The following is a 17,416-nucleotide window of genomic DNA, read 5'->3' on the forward strand; positions in this document are numbered from 1 at the left end:
GTGTTACCTGTTCCGCCAATGTACAAAATGTCACATCTTTTACACCGTATAGCGTAGACTAAATTTCTATGTTGGCATGTTATCTTTTGTTTTATCATAGCTACTTTTCCTACTCTAGGATTGAGAATTGTAGATGTGATTTTTAAAAATTTACAGCTTGTGCAGTTGGTACGTCCGCAATTGTCAGTCTCTTACAAAGGTAGTTTGGTCCTGACCAAAAGGTCTTTTAGGTTCTTGTTTCTCTTGTAGGCAGTGACTATATCCCATTGGGCTAATGGAACAATATCCTGTTTAAGTTTCTCAAAATGTTTTTAAATGAGTTTATTTATTTGTGTGGTTTTACTGTTGTACTGTATTACAGAAGGTAATTTTGAGGAAAGAGTTTTTTTGCTGGAGGGGTTATGTAGTTCTGCTAGGAAGTTTGATTTAACATACCTAAGAAATCTTTTTGTGTATCCTCTGTGTTGTAAGGCTGCAAATAAAGTATATACTGCAGACTCAAAATCTGAGTTTTCTGAGCAAATGCGGTAAAACCTTGACAATTGTGATTTAATGAGGCCACGTAAAACGTGTTTTGGGTGATGGCTGTTAGTGTGTAGGAGTGTATGGGTGTCTGTAGGTTTAAAGAAAACTTTGGTAGCTAATTTGTGGTCACCATTTGCCTTCCTGACTTTGTACATGGTGGTATCTAAAAAAATAACTTTGTGTTCATGTGTAATGACTTTAATTTTAATTGATGGGTGATGATTATTAAGGATATGTACAAATTGTTCAAACTCCAATTGTGTGTGCGTCCAAACACCCCATATATCATCTAGATATCTATAGTAGCATAATGGTGTCTTGGGGCACTTTTTGAAGACCGTTTGTTCCCATTCAGCCATGTAGATATTGGCATAGGCCGGTGCAAATCTTTTGCCCATTGCTGGACCCTTAATCTGTAGATAATGTTCATTATTGAATTGAAAGTCATTTCTCATCAGTCCTAAGTGTAATAATTGAACAAGGATTGCATCCAGTCTATTAGGTTGCCAATATTATTTGAAAATATTTCTTACCGCCTCAATTCCTCTATCAGTCTCAATGTTGGTGTAGAGGTTGTCAACATCCATAGTGAATAGCATTATGTTAGAAGTGAAAGCTAAGGATCTAACAATTTCAACGAAATGAAATGTGTCTTTAATGTAACTCGGATGTTTTTGAGCTAAGGGGTTTAGAAACGAGTCAATGTATTCCGCTATTCTGTAGGACTCGCTCCCACAGTCTGAGACTATGGGTCTCCCTGGAGGAATTTTATGTGGAACAGTCCATGTTTCTGGATTTTTTTTTTTAATTAAACAATTTTATTGAGGTAGTTTTTGGCTTTGTAAACAGTTACAGACATCAACAGAAAGAAAGCAAAAAAAGGCAAAAATGTGCAAACATCCACGTACATTCAATACTTCAATCGTAACATACTGCACAAGCCCGCTCCTCTCCCACCGGTACTAATGTTTCTGGATTTTTATGTATTTTTGGGAGGAGGTAAAACATCCGTGGTAAAGGTTGTAATTGTGTAAAATAGTCCATTTGTTTCTCAGTGATATATTGTAAACTGTATAATTGTACTAACAAACCTGTGATCTGGTCGTGTGTTTGGTGGTACATTGGTGCTGATAATTTAGTATAATATTCAGTGTTGTTGAGTTGTCGATAAGCTTCAAAAAGGTATTGTTGACGATCCATAACAATATTATTCCCTTTATCTGCTGGCTTTATGATGATATCGGAGTTAGATTTAAGTTGCATGATTGCTTGTCTCTCCATTCTCGTTAAGTTTTGTTTATCTATTATTTGCTTGATTTTTGTAATGTCCGAATTAATTTTTTGGACAAAGCTTTTTATTACTGGGTCTATTTTCTGTTCCGGTGGATTCCAATCTGAATGGGGTAGAAAGGGTTGTTTGTCCTCAGATGTTGAGTATTCAAAGAAACTAAGAATTTTAATTCTTCTATAAAATCTTTCAAGATCTATTTGAATTTGTGTATTGTCTAGCTTTTGTACTGGAACAAAGGTTAATCCTTTATTTAAAATCTTTTCTTGTATCGTGGCAAGTTTGAATGTGTTAAGTTAACTATTGTATTGTCGAGATCAAGTGGTTCTTTATGCAGGCTTTTGTTATAGTGTAAATGAGTCAACCAATTATTTAGTAAAGCAGTTGCTGTTTCATCTGTCCAATGAATGTTACCCGACTGTACTTGGAAAAATTTGTTTGGAATTGCTGGGATGAAAGAATGTTGGTTTATGTATTGGTTTAAGGCTATGATTGTTTTTTTTCTGTTCCTGTGGGAGACTCCTACTGTAATTGAGTTCAATAATAAAGATCTCTGCTTTGGGGAATTTTTGTTTGGTTGTGTTTAATAGGACTTCGAGTTGTTTAATCGCGGTGGAAGGTTCTTGTGTACAATTATTGATGCCAATAGATAATATAACTTTTTGTATTTCCGAGTAGGGTTGTAATTTGTTTAAGAGTATTAATGAGAAAATTTTGCTCCAGGAAAAGTCAAATTGAATATTTGGATCCGGACAATGTTTGATTTTGGTGAGGTTGGAATCTCCTATGATTAATATGGATTTTGTGGTGAAAATGACCAATCTTTATTCTTGTCATTTGTGTAAGGATGTTGTGTCATGGCAATTGTAGCTATATTTTGTGCCATGCAAAGTGTAGTGTCAAGTGAGGGTGAATGTGTCTCTAATGGATGTGTGGGGCTATGTCTAACAACTTCTGGGCTCCGAGCTTGGTAGGACCAGAGCTTGGATAGGGGCCTTTAAAAGACCCAGATGGCTGGAACATGTCGGTGTAGGTGATGAGGGTGAAATTGTGATCCATAGTTAAATTCTCAGAAGTACTTGTCCCAGTATGTATTGGTATTTTCTGCTTCGTGTGTAACATTGTCAGTGTTGAAATGTCTGTATGTGTGGAAAGAGGTTCAACCATTTGTTGATTGTCTTGTTAATTTGTGGAAGAAGTACTCGCTTTTAGTTTTTGTAATGTTACATCTTTTTGCAAATTGAAGATGTAATCTTTTGGTTTTTGGATTGTTTTAGTTCTAAATTTATTCCTGAACTTTGTTTTATGCCATTGTGCAGCTTTTGAAAAAGCTTCCTCGTATCTATTTATATCCATAGTTTTTTGTAATTTATTAAATAATGTTTTTAGGTTTGTTTTATAATGTTCAATTAATAAAATTTTAGTGTTACAAACCCAATTGTTTGCATTGATTGTTAATCTGTTTGTTGTTGTGTTGGTTACACCTGCAGGTTTGATTGAGTCTAATAATGATTTCGATAATACTTCAATGTGTGTAGGGGTGTCCGACTTGAGAATAGATAATTGGTGCATCATTTGTAACATCTTTGAAAATATTTTAACTGTTGGGATAAATGTATTTGTCTGGATATAGAGGGGATTCGTTGTGTTTTTGTTCATCTCTAGTTTGTGATGTCGGCAACGTCAAGGTACATTTAAAAAAAGTATAAATTAAAATATTTAAGTTAAAAAGATTTATAATTAAGAATATTAAACTACATGGCAGTTAAGAATATGAGATGAATTTTAATAATATCTCTTAAATGATCAACAAACACTTGTAATACAGAATTTTTTAAACACTTACATATTCTAATGTTCCAATCACAAAATTATTTTTATATAAAATCATATTTATAAAACATTACATTATTTATATATACATTTATATTTCCCCATTTTTTACTAAACTGTTATTTAAGGTTATAATACAAAACGGTTGTTGTTTATAAGCCAATGGGTACTATAGTATATTTATATTTTTGTGTGTAATATTGTTATCTTAAAGACCATTATGTCTCAAAGAAAGTAGATGGGGATAGGTTGTTGGTTTTAAGGTTAGGTTACGGTTAAAAAATAAATTATTTGTTTTGGATGGTATATTAATTAATTTAAATATATTTTAACCAATTATTGAGGATGCCCAGGTTATATTGTTGTGTAAAACCTTAAAAACTTTATTTGAAATACTTGGGATAAAACTTTTTTTTCTAATGAATTTGTTTAGGGTAATAATCGACTGTATTTGTTTTTTTGGGAGTGTGTGACTGTAATTAATTTCTGAAATAAAGATTTTAGTTCTGGGGAATTTTTTTGTAGCAACTTTTAGAAGAATTTGTAGTTGCTTGATTGCAGTAGTAGGTGTCTGTGTACGGTTAGAAATGCCCAATGAGAATATAATTGTGTTGACTATGGGATGGGATTTTAACTTTTTGAGAACAGAAGTAATGTGGATAAATTTTGCACGGGGAAAACTGTCAAATTGAATATTGGAGATTGGACAATTCTTGATAGTGGATAGATTGGAGTCACCTATAATTAGGATAGTTTTTTTGGGACTAAGAGCAATTTTTTATTTTTGTAGAATGTATGGGGGTGTTGTACTATGGAGTGTGTGGTTCTGTTTTTTATGGTAGTGGGCAAGTTCTGTTTTGGTGTTGATTAGTATTGGTTCTCTTTATAATTACGTTATTAATTGCGTCGATGCATGATTGTGTGTGGACCAGGACTGTCAGTGGATTGAGATATGAAGTTGAAGTTGGAAATTGTGGTAAAGATGTAAAACTGTTGTTGTGGCTGTATGTTGGAAATCTGAATCCATATTCTGTGTTGACGAATCAATAATATCTGTGTCTTTGGGTGATATATTTATTTCTGAGTTGAAAATGTAGTTCTGGGTTTTTTCAATAACCTCAAATTTTGCATTTTTTAAAAAGGTTTTTCTTGTACCATCCTTTTGCCATGTAGAATGCCACCTGTGGTTTATCCTGATTAACATTTTTTTCCTAATTTATTAAATAATTTTTTTTATGTGTTTCATAATGGTCTTTAAGAATTGTGTGAGTATTCTTGGCCCAATTGTTAGCATTGCTAATCAATTTTGAATTAATTTCCGGGGTAACTCCTATGGGTCGGATTGTATAAATTAGTGTTTGTGACAATTTTTTGATATTTTGGGGATATCCCCTTCGTGCATATATTGTAACATTTTATACATAATTTTGGTAGTTGGTGAACAGATATTTCCTTGAGTGGGAAGAATCCTTAAGAGAAAACAGAAAAAGTTAATCTCATAATTTTTAGCAAAATATTCAGATATTAATTTGACCATTATTGCACTTTAAACTATTTTAATGTGATAAAGATAGAGAGCTCGAGATCAACCAGACATGTGACTGTAAAATAACTTTAAAATATCAATCCAATAGGAGTTATCCTCAAATTGTAACGTACCTGGATAGTGGTCTTGCTGAAATTTTGAAATCAGATAGTAATTTAACACCGGACTGTCTAACAGAAGAAATCGTTTCTTGTTAGACTTTATTTAAATTTTATTTTAAAATGTTTTTTGAATTGTAAAATACTACCTGAAGTGTTATCCTGAAGAATTTTGGAATTGATTGGTAGACTAACCCTCAGTTGTATTACGATGAGAATTATTCTTTGTAGATGTTCCAAGTATATATATATTTTTAAAAATTAATCAAGTTAATAACATACATTTTTTTAAAAAGCAAATAAATTTTAAAAAATTTTAAGAACATTTTTTTTTGTGCTATCTGCATCAAAGTAGAGAGTACAGATCTTTATGTGGGCTACTAAAACCTGTTTTAAGGCAAACCCCTTTATTAAAAAAGCTCTGATGTCAGCAAACATCAACACACCTGAAAAAATGAGCATATTCAAATTAGGAACTATAAATTAAGGAACATTAATATGGAACTGTTAATTTTTTAAAAACTTGTCATCTTTTTGATCTCCTTTGATTATTATTTAAATTTTAATGTAAACCATTTAAATTACTGTTGGTCTACATATGATTTAATCTGGCCAAACGTAATAGCCAAAGAAAATCGTTCCCAATCACACATCTCTACCGATATCCAGCTCTCCATCTCTAAAACATATTTATGTATAAAATTTACCCCATTCATATTTATAGATAAATATATTTATAACCTAAAATCTTTTATCAAATATTTAAAAAAATATTGGTTTATTTTAATATCTGATCATGGGTTAGTTTAATATATAATTCGTACCGTTTAATTGAGAAAAAATATTTTTTATTAAAAGTAATAATACGGCGAGTTGAGTTTTGTAAAAAATGAATGTTTAAGTTTTAAAGTTTAATTGAGGAGAGTGTGTTTAAAGAAGTGTGTTAATAATGATTTTAAATGGGAGGTGACAGGAAACAGGAACACTGAACTGCAGGCTGCCGGTTTATATTGTGTTTTACAAAATGGCGGCCTGTGAGTGGCTTCTGAAATCGCCGAGAACAGTCAGTGTTTAGTGGAGTAATATGTTCTGAAATAAGACAAAATGGAAAAATCTTTTGTCTGTCAAGTATGTTCGGGACTCGGGGTTAGTGATAAAGTAGTTAGGACGTATTTTTACCGGAAAACGTATATTCGGCTGGGGTCCAAATGGCGGATCAGGTTTTTTTTTTGCTCTATCGAGAATATTCTAAATTATTAATTATACTGTGTGAAGGCAAGACGAAACAGGATAGTGCCTTACAAGAATGTACTAAACTTTGTTATGTAAAATGGTTTTGTGGTCATCATTAGACTTTTAATTCCAGATTTTTGTTGAATTTAAATGTCACCATCTTCCTTGGTGGGAATCAAACCCAGGTCCCCAGAGCATTACCTTGGATCTCTGGGTCACCGCCTCCCGTGAGATACAAAATATTCGCAGCATTATGTCTCATTGTACCACATGTCCTGTCAGTCAGTGGTTAATAAATGTCCAGGACCACTGATATGTACAACTAAGATAAAAGATCTATAACATAAATCATAAACATTCAAGATATAATAAGACAGGGTTTATTTTCTTGAATTCCTTTCTGCTCAGGACACTTTATATTAGACAAACTGATCAAAACCTCCAGAAATTTTTCAATCTGCTACAGAGCTTTCAAGATCATGTATTTTCTAATATATCCTCAATCAGCTGAGGTGATAGATTTTAAACCCAAAAGTAAAAGACTGTGGGCGTTGAAATGGAAATACTGAAAATATGCAACAGATGCTGCCTGACTTTCCTAGTCTGTCCAGCATTTTGTTTTTAAGATTTAAAATCCCATTCAATACATTTTTAAACTAAAGAAATGCTCCCACCATATGGTACCCGACAAGTTTGGTGTTGTCAGCTTGCACAATATTGTTAGCATGCGTATGATTTTGGACTCTCTACATATCGTCAAAGTTTGCAGATAACACTACCCAAATAATATCCAGAGTGACATTATAGGAGACTAACATTGAATTAAACACTTTGTATGATATAAGCATTTGGTTTATATTCAATTTGTTAAGACTCAAAATAAATAAAGCTTGATGTATTTCATTATACTTTTTACAACTATATTTAGAATTAAACAACATAGGAAGAATGGCATCAGTAAATACATGACCTGAGTACTGAAGCAAGTTACAATCTCTGGGAACAGTTTGTTCAATCCTCAAGCCCCAAAGTTTAAGGCAAGTTCCATTAACACGATGTTAAATTCTCACTCAGTTTTTTTCAATTTAATCAATGCATCTGCGTACTGAAACTCTGGACTGTTTTCATATTCAAGCATGTCGAGTGCCACCTCACAGCTCTCCTTCACTACACGTTCCCCATCATGTAGATATTCTTTTAACACGTCCACACATGGTTCTTTGGCAATGGATCCTAAAGCTTCTGCACACTCATGACGGACCATAGGATTTTCATCTGCTTTTTTTAATGCTGTTATAAGTTGCGGAATACTGGCATCATGCTGCATCTGGCCAAAGACGTAGCCAATTTCGTGCCGAAACAAAACACTGTTACACTGCAAACCTGCAGGGAAATACACATAAAATTACAGGTCAGCACCCAAATTCAAATCAAATTTATATCTGGAATTGCTTATGTAGAAGATCTGGCACATTTAAATTTGGAAAGTCATTAATGGTACTGTGTAAATAATAAGCCAATTTCCTGAACTGTGGGTTTATTTTCCAAAAGTCTAAACAGCTGAGTTTTCTACAGCCTTTCTATAAGAGTCGACCGGTTACCAAAAGTCAACAACACCCCAAAATGTGGACTCAATAGGATTTTTCAACAGGAATGCTAGCAGGCCTACCAGAATCCTACTGCCTTAAGTAGCTTCTAGTGTAGGCCTTGGAGAAAATAATAGGCTCTCTCCATTGGCTCCCCACCCGACTCAACTTACCAAACTAATGCTATGATATGAATTGATTATAAATTGATCAAAGTTTCATCTGCCTGTAATTAGGCTTCAGGGCCTCATCTATTTTAGAAGATGGCTGTGATAGACGGGATAAAGTTACTCTTTACATTAGAAGTTAATTTAGACTTTTGGTACTATAGTGTGGAACAATTTAGACGTTGGATACAATAGGATGTGTCATGTTTGAGTTTGCCTTTTGTAATTTTCAAAAGGAGATTTTCCAAAGTCTGGGACAAGTTGAGTACAATATTTCAGTCCCATGGAGATGTACCATTTTGTAATTAGATCCCTTAAGAGGAGAAAGTGTTCCACTAACTACAGCTATAGCCTCAGCACAGAGCATCTCGCTAGGGAATATTATATATTTAACTTTCAGCAGCTGACGAGAAGATATCCAAACTATCAAAAGCAATGAGAAGCTTGTGCCTTCCCAAGATTTGAAAACATGATGGTATATGAAAACATCGTGGAAAGATAAAAGCAACAAACCACTTAAAAATATATATTTAAAGGAAGCAAGGAAGAACTTGCATTTGCATAGTGCGTTTCTCAATCTCAGGACACTCCAAAGCACTTCATGGTCAATGTACGGAAATGCAGCACCCAATCTGAGCACAACAAGATCCCATCTGAAATAAGTCTTAATAATTTGTTTCAGCAATATTGGCTAAGTGAGAAAGGTTGGAAAGGGCACTCAGAGCATGCTGCTTTTAAAAATTCAAATCGTGCCACTGGATCTTTTGTAACTCTGACAATCCCAGGCAAGGCCTCAGTTTAACATTTCATCCAAATGGCAGTACTTCAAGCAGAAAAACTTGCCCAAAGTACTGCATTGAAGAATGTCAGCTACATAATGCGGTCAGGTCAGGCGAGGCCATTACATTCTGATTTAGAGGCGAGAAAACAAACACTGATAAAATACATACCATCCCCCAAGGCCAAGACTGCTTCTCTACTTCCAATATTCCGCAGGGCAAACATCGCTCGGTATCTGTCGAACAAGGGCAAGGATTCATCCAGGAGAGTTTCCCTCAACTTCTTAATATCTTTCTCCAGAGCTGGGGGAGCAGGATCAATTGAACTGTACTGGCTTTCCCTCTGGTCTTTGTTGTTCTGAAGCCATTCAATTCGTCTAACTGCCAGCTGGCAAGTTTCAGCAACCTAAATATTTCAAAACAAATTACCCATTTAAATGAAGTGAAGGAGAGTCACTTAATACACTGCAAGGTACCAAAGTAAATTAAAACAACTCAGTCGTCCTAAAGATTATGGAAGAGCACCATTGTAAGATTCCATCGAAATGAACTGCCATATGATCATGGGCTTCACCAGCATCCCATGGTCCACTGGGTATTTTTTTTTTGTAATGGTAGTTAAACAACCCCAATGGGGTTGTTACATTCTCCTAAGTTGGATCCAACAATTTAATAATTTTTCCAAATAAAAATAAACACTTTGTTGAAAACAGTAACTTGATAAATGAGAGAGAGAATGTACTTGTGGGTGTACATCAGCAGGTTGTGTTCACTCACTCTCTCCCCACCTTCCCGGAGGACCAACAAGGTTTTGCTCAGGCTCACTCACCTGTCATTATAAGATTCAGATCCCCAAATCAGTCCAAAGATGTGGTTAGGTGGATTGGCCATGCTGAATTGCCCCCAAGTGTCCAAAGGTTGGGTGGGCTTACAGGAATAGGGCAGGGGATTGGGCCTAGATAGGGTGCTCTTTCAAAGGATCAGTGCAGACTCAATGTGCCGAATGGCCACCGTTTACACTGTAGGGATTCTATGAATACCTGAAGACAGGCACATGGGACCTTAACTGAATTCAAAGCACTCAACACTATAGCTGTTATTTGATCTAATCTGTTCAGTTTAATGAGCACAGCTTTTTGTTTTAACAAGTCTCTCATCATTACAATATGTTTTTTATCCTACATTGTTCTTCTGAATCCAAGCTGCAACTTTTCCATTGTTCCAATATAATAGGATAGCCAAAAGACACAGTAATCCAACTACGATCTAACCAATATTGTACAAAACACAGCTTCACCTTTTTGTTTTTGTACTTAGAAATCATTAAGTCTCAAAGGTCTGTGATGTTGAGCACAAGCATCAGCACTTCGACTTACTGTGCTTGATGACCACATTGTTAAAAAATTACTTGATACCTTCTAATTAGGCCTTTATTCAGAAAGCCACATTACTGTTAGAGACTTAATGCCACTGCTTCGGATAGATCAATAAGTACCACTTTGTAAAATAAATATGTTTCCCCAAATTCTATTGATTTATTTAGACCAGGTGCAAACACACCTAAATTTCAAAGACATCATGAAAATATTTCTGGAAACTAAAACCTTATACACTGAAACACAAGCATTCCAAAAGATGGTTTCAGATCTCGTGGTTCCCTTTGGTCACTGGATGGCATTCTGAAGAGGGAGTTCTGGTTTAAATTTTTCACCCTAGTCTGAAGCTAATAACATGCCACATGTTGCCTTGCGATCATCCAAGTTGAACACAGAACAGAACATTTAATGTGAAATTGTATACTGCTGTAAATTGAAGAATGAAAGAAACTGAAATCAATAACTTCCAGTTAGGATCCAGGAACATAAAGGTGAAAGTTGTTAATGTTTGTCATGGCACTTTTGAAGCCTATTAAGCATTCAACATAGGTATTGGTGTGGGGTGGGGTGGACGCAGGCCTAACAACGGAAAAGGAGTACTCAAAGTAAAAATGGCTATGAAGCTGTGCTGGTACTTTATAATACAAGCTGTCATTAAATGGCTGTTTTCTCCTTCTCTGTAGGTTTCCAACCTCAATATACTTTTAGAAGGTTATTTATGAAGGCCCGCCTTTTCAACCTTGCCCCTCACCCAAGGTGCGGTGGTCCTCAGGTTAAATCACCACCAGTCAGCTCTCGCCCCTCAAAAGGGGAAAGCAGCCGATGGTCATCTGGGACTATGGCAACTTTACACTTACCTACTTTTAGATTATAACTTTCTATCAAATGTATTCCCCTTTCTTGTTGCATTGTTCATGGCTGTCATTTCAGTTTTGTTGGCATGAAATAGGGAACGTGCCTTGGACAATTCCTGAATTTAATCTTTTTGTTAGCACTTTCTGATGTATGTGGATCAGAAATTACCTGCAAAGCTCAAGAATTGGAAACAAATTTGTATTTGGGGGAAAATCCACAAGTGTCCTGGCCCTTTATGTTACAGCTTTTATCCCTGGAAAGTCACTGAGCTACTGGCTAGTACAGTTCGAAAAGGTGATATAGAACTATGCTATGCGGCAATGCTGAGGAGGGGCATAGTTCTACCAAGAGGAGATTATAAATACTAAATGTCCCATAATTCAATTAAATACTCCTGCTACCAAACGCATTTAACAGTAATAAGATTTTTATCCCATATACCTTGTTTACTGAGAGGGAACAACTGCCAAATGGAAGCGATGAACCACATATCAGGGGAAGGGAAAAACAATTAGACTAAAAGGCAGAATATAAACTGATCTTGAGGACAGAAATACAGAAAGAGGGAGAACACAATATTTTAGGCACTTGTATTTAGACAGCATCATAGCATAATAAAACATCCCACGGCATTCTACAAGAGTGTCCTAACACAAAATTTGATACCGAGCCACGTAATGAGTTATATGGGTAATGATCAAAAGCCTAGTCAAAGGGGTGCGTTTTAAAGAGCGCAGTAAAGGAGGAATGAGAGATAGAAAGGGAAAGGGATGAAGACAGAAAGGGAGGGACAATTCCTGTGTTTTCAGCCTTAACAACTGAAGGGACCATCACCAATAATGCAGCAATTAAAACTAGAGTGCAGATAATGGAAGGTTGTGGGGCTGGGGATTGGACAGGGAGGGATTTGAAAGCAAGGATGATAATTTAGACAGACTTTGCTTAACCAAAAGCTAATTCAGGTCAGTGAGCACAAGGATGATCAGTGAACGGAAACTTGGCGAGAGTTCAGACACAGGCAGAATTTTGGATGGCCTCAAGTTTATGGAGGGTAGGACATAAGAGGCTGAACAGCAGTGAGTTGGAATAGTCCAATGTAGATGAAACAAAGGCACGGACGATGATTGCAGCAGATGAGCTGAGGCAGGGATGCAGTCGGGCAATGATACAGAGGTGGAAATCGGCAGTTTTGGTGTTGATGTAGTCAGAAGCTCATCGTAATGAAAATATGCACCAATGAAATTAAATTAAAATATTCTTACTTCTATCACTGGATCATGTGAGTAATGTCTCAATAGTTCAAGGACCTCTGGTTTTCCAATAGCTCCCAAAGCCTCACCTAAAAAAATAGAAACAATATTTTAAAAATGCAATCCAAATAGATCCCAGAAAAAAATTAAAACATTTATCCACTGCAGCAGATTGCAAACTGACTAAATGACTGCAGGCACAAAGTTGTAATTGAAGAATATAGATCTGCTTGGAAGCTGTTACCAATAATTTCCTGCAGGGCTCAGGATGGTTTTCATTGATGATTTTGATGTCTGTGTTGGGGATTGATCCGCAAGTTTTCATAATATCAAATGTGTGGGATATACATACATAATATAACAAATAAATATATATATTGGTGCGCACAAGGGCAGATGAAAAGAATACATTTGCACTCTACACCAACAGAAAGTCACTGATGAGAAATAGAAAGACTTGTATTTATAAATCATTTTTCACAACCAAAGGATTTAAAGCACTCGTAAAGTACTTGTGAAGTGTAATCACTGTTGTAATTTAGGAAACACTGCAGCTAATTTGCGCTCAGCAAACTCCCACAATACGAGTAGCCTGCTTTTTGTGATGTTGAATTAGATAAATATTAACCAGAACACAGGGAATATCTGCCCTGCTCTTCTCCGAAATAGCACCTGGGGATCTTTTAGATCCACCCGAGCAGGAAGGCTGGGCCTAGGTTTAACATCCAAAAGACCTAGCAGTGGGATGCATCTCTAGCAGTGGAATGCTTCCTCAGCTTTGATTTTTGTGCTCATGTCCTGAACCAATAACCCTGCAGGTTGTGCTACCAAAGCCACAGATCGATACGAGAGCGTTTTCCTACATCAGTCTTCGCCACCAACTTCGGCAGCAAATTCCAGATGCCAACTACCCTCTGTTACTAAGCCAACTGTTCATCCAGTTTGCCACATTACCCTGTATTTTATGGGCTTTTACTTTTTTGACCAATCTGCCATGTGGGACCTTGTCAAACGCCTTGTTAAAATCTACGTACACAACATCCATCGCACTACACTTTCTGTCACTCTCTCAAATAATTCAATCAAATTTGTGAGGCAAGATCTTCCTTTAACAAATCCATGCTGACCATCCCTGACCAGTCCATGGCTGCTATGTGACAGTTAATCCTATCACTCAGGATTGATTCTACTAATTTACCCAAAGACGCAAGACTAACTGGCCTGTAATTGTTTGGCATTTCCTTCAATCCCTTTTTAAACAATGGAACAATGTTTGCATTCTCCAGTCCTCCAGTACCTCCCCTGTATCTAGTGAGGATTGGAAAATCACTCGCAGAGCATCTTCTATCTCCTCCCTGACCTCCTTCAATAGCATCGGAAACAATCCATCTGGGCCTGGTGACTTATCAACTTTCGAGGATTCCAACCTTTCGAATCTTTAGTGTTGTTCATAGATAGTTGGAAGACATAAGGGCAGAACGGTAGCATTGGGGATAGCACAAATGCTTCACAGCTCCAGGGTCCCAGGTTCTATTCCGGCTTGGGTCACTGTCTGTTCGGAGTCTGCACATCCTTCCCGTGTGTGCGTGGGTTTCCTCCGGGTGCTCCAGTTTCCTCCCACAGTCCAAAGATGTGCGGGTTAGGTGGATTGGCCATGATAAATTGCCCTTAGTGTCCAAAATTGCCCTGAGTGTTGGGTGGGGTTACTGGGTTATGGGATAGGGTGGAGGTGTTGACCTTGGGTAGGGTGATCTTTCCAAGAGCCGGTGCAGACTCGATGGGCTGAATGGCCTCCTTCTGCACTGTAAATTCCATATAAATAAGGGGAGATTGCAACTCACTCAAAACCATTCACTTAAGAGCTAAAAATCAGGCCTCTGGTGTTTCATGAGGAAGTGAATCTCCAATAATGTTGCAACCAGTAAATAAGTAATAGATTGTTTGAGGGGTGCTGCATTAAGTACTCAGGGGGGATGTGAAGCATTTAAGGGCAATGGGGAATTGGATAGCTTGTGGCTAGGGAAGTGAAATGAACGCCTGAGGGAAAGATGTTGAGTACCAGCATAAAGGAAAGTAAAGGAAATTAATAGCTGGGAGCTCAAGAATGGATGAGGAATTATTGCAAACGGGTTTTACTGGTACTAGAGATTAGATACATAGCAAGCTCAGATACAACTCAAACAGAATATTTACATTTAAATGACAGATTATGGTAATCAAGTCCTATACATTTACCTGAACAGCTTACAAGCAATGAGTTTCTAACATTCATATTCCAGCTATTGTGTTGTCAGCTTGGCTCAGTCATAGAAGGTTGCTCAAGTGACTGAGGCAGTACAGCATTGTCAGAGATGTCATCTGTCAAATGAGGAGTTACAGCGAGGTTCCATCTGCTTGTTCATGTGGGTCTAAAAGATCTCACTGTGCTATTTAAAGAAAAGCAGGGGAGTTCACTCAGTACCCTGGCCAATGTTATCCCTCAATCAGCACCATCAAAACAGATAAACTCATTATCTATTGCATTGCCAGTTGTGACTTTGCTGTGTTTGCTTAGGTAACAACATTGTTACATTTTTTAAGGCACCTCAATGGCAGAAAAACAGAAATCCTCGGGCAACCAGTTTTAAATTATGAACAACTCCCCACACACCCTCAAACATTGTTCTTCAACCTGAATATTTAATATTGACCGAGATTCTGAATATTAAAATTTAACCAGTATATATACACAGATCCAAAAGAAGATAGCTGCCTAGGAACAAAAGCTATAAAATAAAAACAAAAGACTGTGGATGCTGGAAGCCAGAAATAAAGGCAGAACATTCTGGAAAGGCTCAGCAGGTCTAGCAACATCTGTGGAGAGAAGCAGAGTTCACACTTCAAATCTGTAGAAAGTGTATTTCATGACCTCTGGACACTTCTAAGCATTTCAGTCAATTAAGTACTTTTGAAGTGTAGCCACTATTGCAGTGCTAAAACTTGTATTTATATAGTAGTAAAGTACATTAGATGTTGGAAATCTGGGATAAAAACAGATACTGCTGGGACATACTGTTGGGATGGTGTTGGCTACAGAACATGTCTGTTAAAGAAGTCTTAACAGCATGTCTTACTAAAACTACTTACAAAATATAAAGGGTACAAGCATGGAACTCTATCTTTGGTCTTACATCTCTGGTCAACACTATGTTGATCTTAGGTATACATCAAGTGCCTTTTTACATTACTGAGGGGTAGTACTGTACTCATATTAACCCAATGTATGACATAGAACATAGTGTCGAAGGAGGCCATTCAGCCCATCAAGTCTGCTTCACTCACTTCCACCCTATCCCCGTAATCCAATAACCCCTCCTAACCTTTTTTGAGCACTAAGAGCAATTTAGCATGTCCAATCCACCTAACCTGCACTTCTATGTTTATGTCTTTGGACTGTGGGAGGAAATCGGAGCACCCAGAGGAAACCCACAAACACAGGGAGAATGTGCAGGCTCTGCACAGAGAGTGCAACAGAACCAGGGACACTAGAAAAACATTCATTGTATTATATTTGTCTTATTGTCACATGTACCAAGGTACAGAGAAAAGTATACTACTGTACATACTCAACGTGAAACATCAAATTTCTCTCTCCACAGATGTTGAATATCTTCAGCATTGTCTGCAGGATAGGGCCTTTAACATTAGCACGGGTGGCACTTCACAGGAACAAAGTTCAACATGTGAAGAACCTTTACACATTTTAAATGGTTTTCTAATGGGAAGGAGACATCGAAAAAGCCAACAGCAGGCCACTTGGTCCTCTCCATAGATGCTGTCTGACCTGATGAGCATTTCCAGCCTATTGTTTTAATTGCAGATTTCCTGCATTCGCAGCGTCTGCTGTATTAAATCGCCTGCTTTCAGCCCCCCCCCCCCGCCCCGCCGTGTTTCTCGGGGTCAGCACCTGACCAGCACTTCACCTGCTTCGTGCCTGACCATGGGCTCCTGGCTCTGGTCCTGCAGCACCCGGCTCAGGATGGGGATGGCGCGCTGGTCCTGCATCTGCCCCAGGCAATAGGCCAACTCGTGCTTCAGCAGCGCCGACTCGTCCCCGAAGCCCCGGGAGATCCACTCGATGGCGAGCGGGCCGCCCAGATTGCGGAGGGTGAACAGCGCCCGAAACCGCTCCTTCAGCGGCCTCGCAGCATCCACCAGGATCCGCCCGATCGACTCGGCCATCTTCTCATCCAACATCTCGGGCAGCTCCGGGCCCACGTGACTCCGATGTCCCAGCATCCTCTCGGAGCCCATTGGACTCACCCATTGAGCTCAGTCCGGGGGGGGTGCGGGGGGCTGCACCAATACATATGAAGAGTGGGGGGGTTCGACCACATTTCATGGCATTTGGAGCAAGTGGAGGAAATTATATTCAATTCACTCCCTACAAAAGCCACATTATGATAAAACACTGCATTTCAATTCGTAAAAATCATTGGAAAAATATTACATTAGAAAAAGATTATAAAGTAGGCTTAATTTCCAGCCTGAAGTTAGCTGATCTAAATGATCTCAGTTGGCTCTAAACAGCCTCTTGAACAGACGAAGGAGAATCAGTAGAGAGCTCCTGAAGGTCAATGTCACTGGCTCCCGATAGAAAATTATTCTGAAATTATGGAGTATGAAGAACATCCATGTTCAAATAGATTTCTGACAGTTGCGATTTAAGCTCATACACTAAGCATGGCTAATACTTAGACAAGGTAGTGGAGGACTGATGCCCATAGAATCATAGAATTTACAGGGCAGAAGGAGGCCATTCGGCCCATCGAGTCTGCACCGGCTCTTGGAAAGAGCACCCTACCCAAGTCCACACCTCCACCCTATCTCCACAACCCAGC

General features: G+C 37.7%; 1 protein-coding gene across 1 annotated transcript; it reads right to left on the reverse strand.

Annotated features, from left to right (window-relative positions):
* Positions 1-1,417: 1,417 nt before the first annotated feature.
* Positions 1,418-16,806, reverse strand: dohh (deoxyhypusine hydroxylase/monooxygenase). Its single transcript, XM_038777080.1, has 4 exons — positions 16,499-16,806; positions 12,549-12,625; positions 9,227-9,461; positions 1,418-7,906 (listed from the first exon to the last, which is right to left on the reverse strand). The coding sequence occupies exons 1-4, from the start codon at positions 16,770-16,772 to the stop codon at positions 7,590-7,592; spliced, it is 903 nt and encodes a 300-aa protein (XP_038633008.1). The 5' UTR covers positions 16,773-16,806; the 3' UTR covers positions 1,418-7,589.
* Positions 16,807-17,416: the final 610 nt, after the last annotated feature.

Source organism: Scyliorhinus canicula, chromosome 18 (genome assembly GCF_902713615.1).
Source record: "Scyliorhinus canicula chromosome 18, sScyCan1.1, whole genome shotgun sequence".
Lineage (NCBI taxonomy): Eukaryota > Metazoa > Chordata > Chondrichthyes > Carcharhiniformes > Scyliorhinidae > Scyliorhinus > Scyliorhinus canicula.

What these genes read in the sequence shown, in the direction of transcription:
- dohh (XM_038777080.1), bottom strand. Translation starts at nt 16,772, where the DNA reads ATGTTGGATGAGAAGATGGCCGAGTCGATCGGGCGGATCCTGGTGGAT. An exon ending in CATGGTCAGGCACGAAGCAG is followed by an intron (nt 12,626 to 16,498) that starts GTGAAGTGCTGG and finishes CTATTTTTTTAG; the next exon opens with GTGAGGCTTTGGGAGCTATT. An exon ending in CACATGATCCAGTGATAGAA is followed by an intron (nt 9,462 to 12,548) that starts GTAAGAATATTT and finishes TGAAATATTTAG; the next exon opens with GTTGCTGAAACTTGCCAGCT.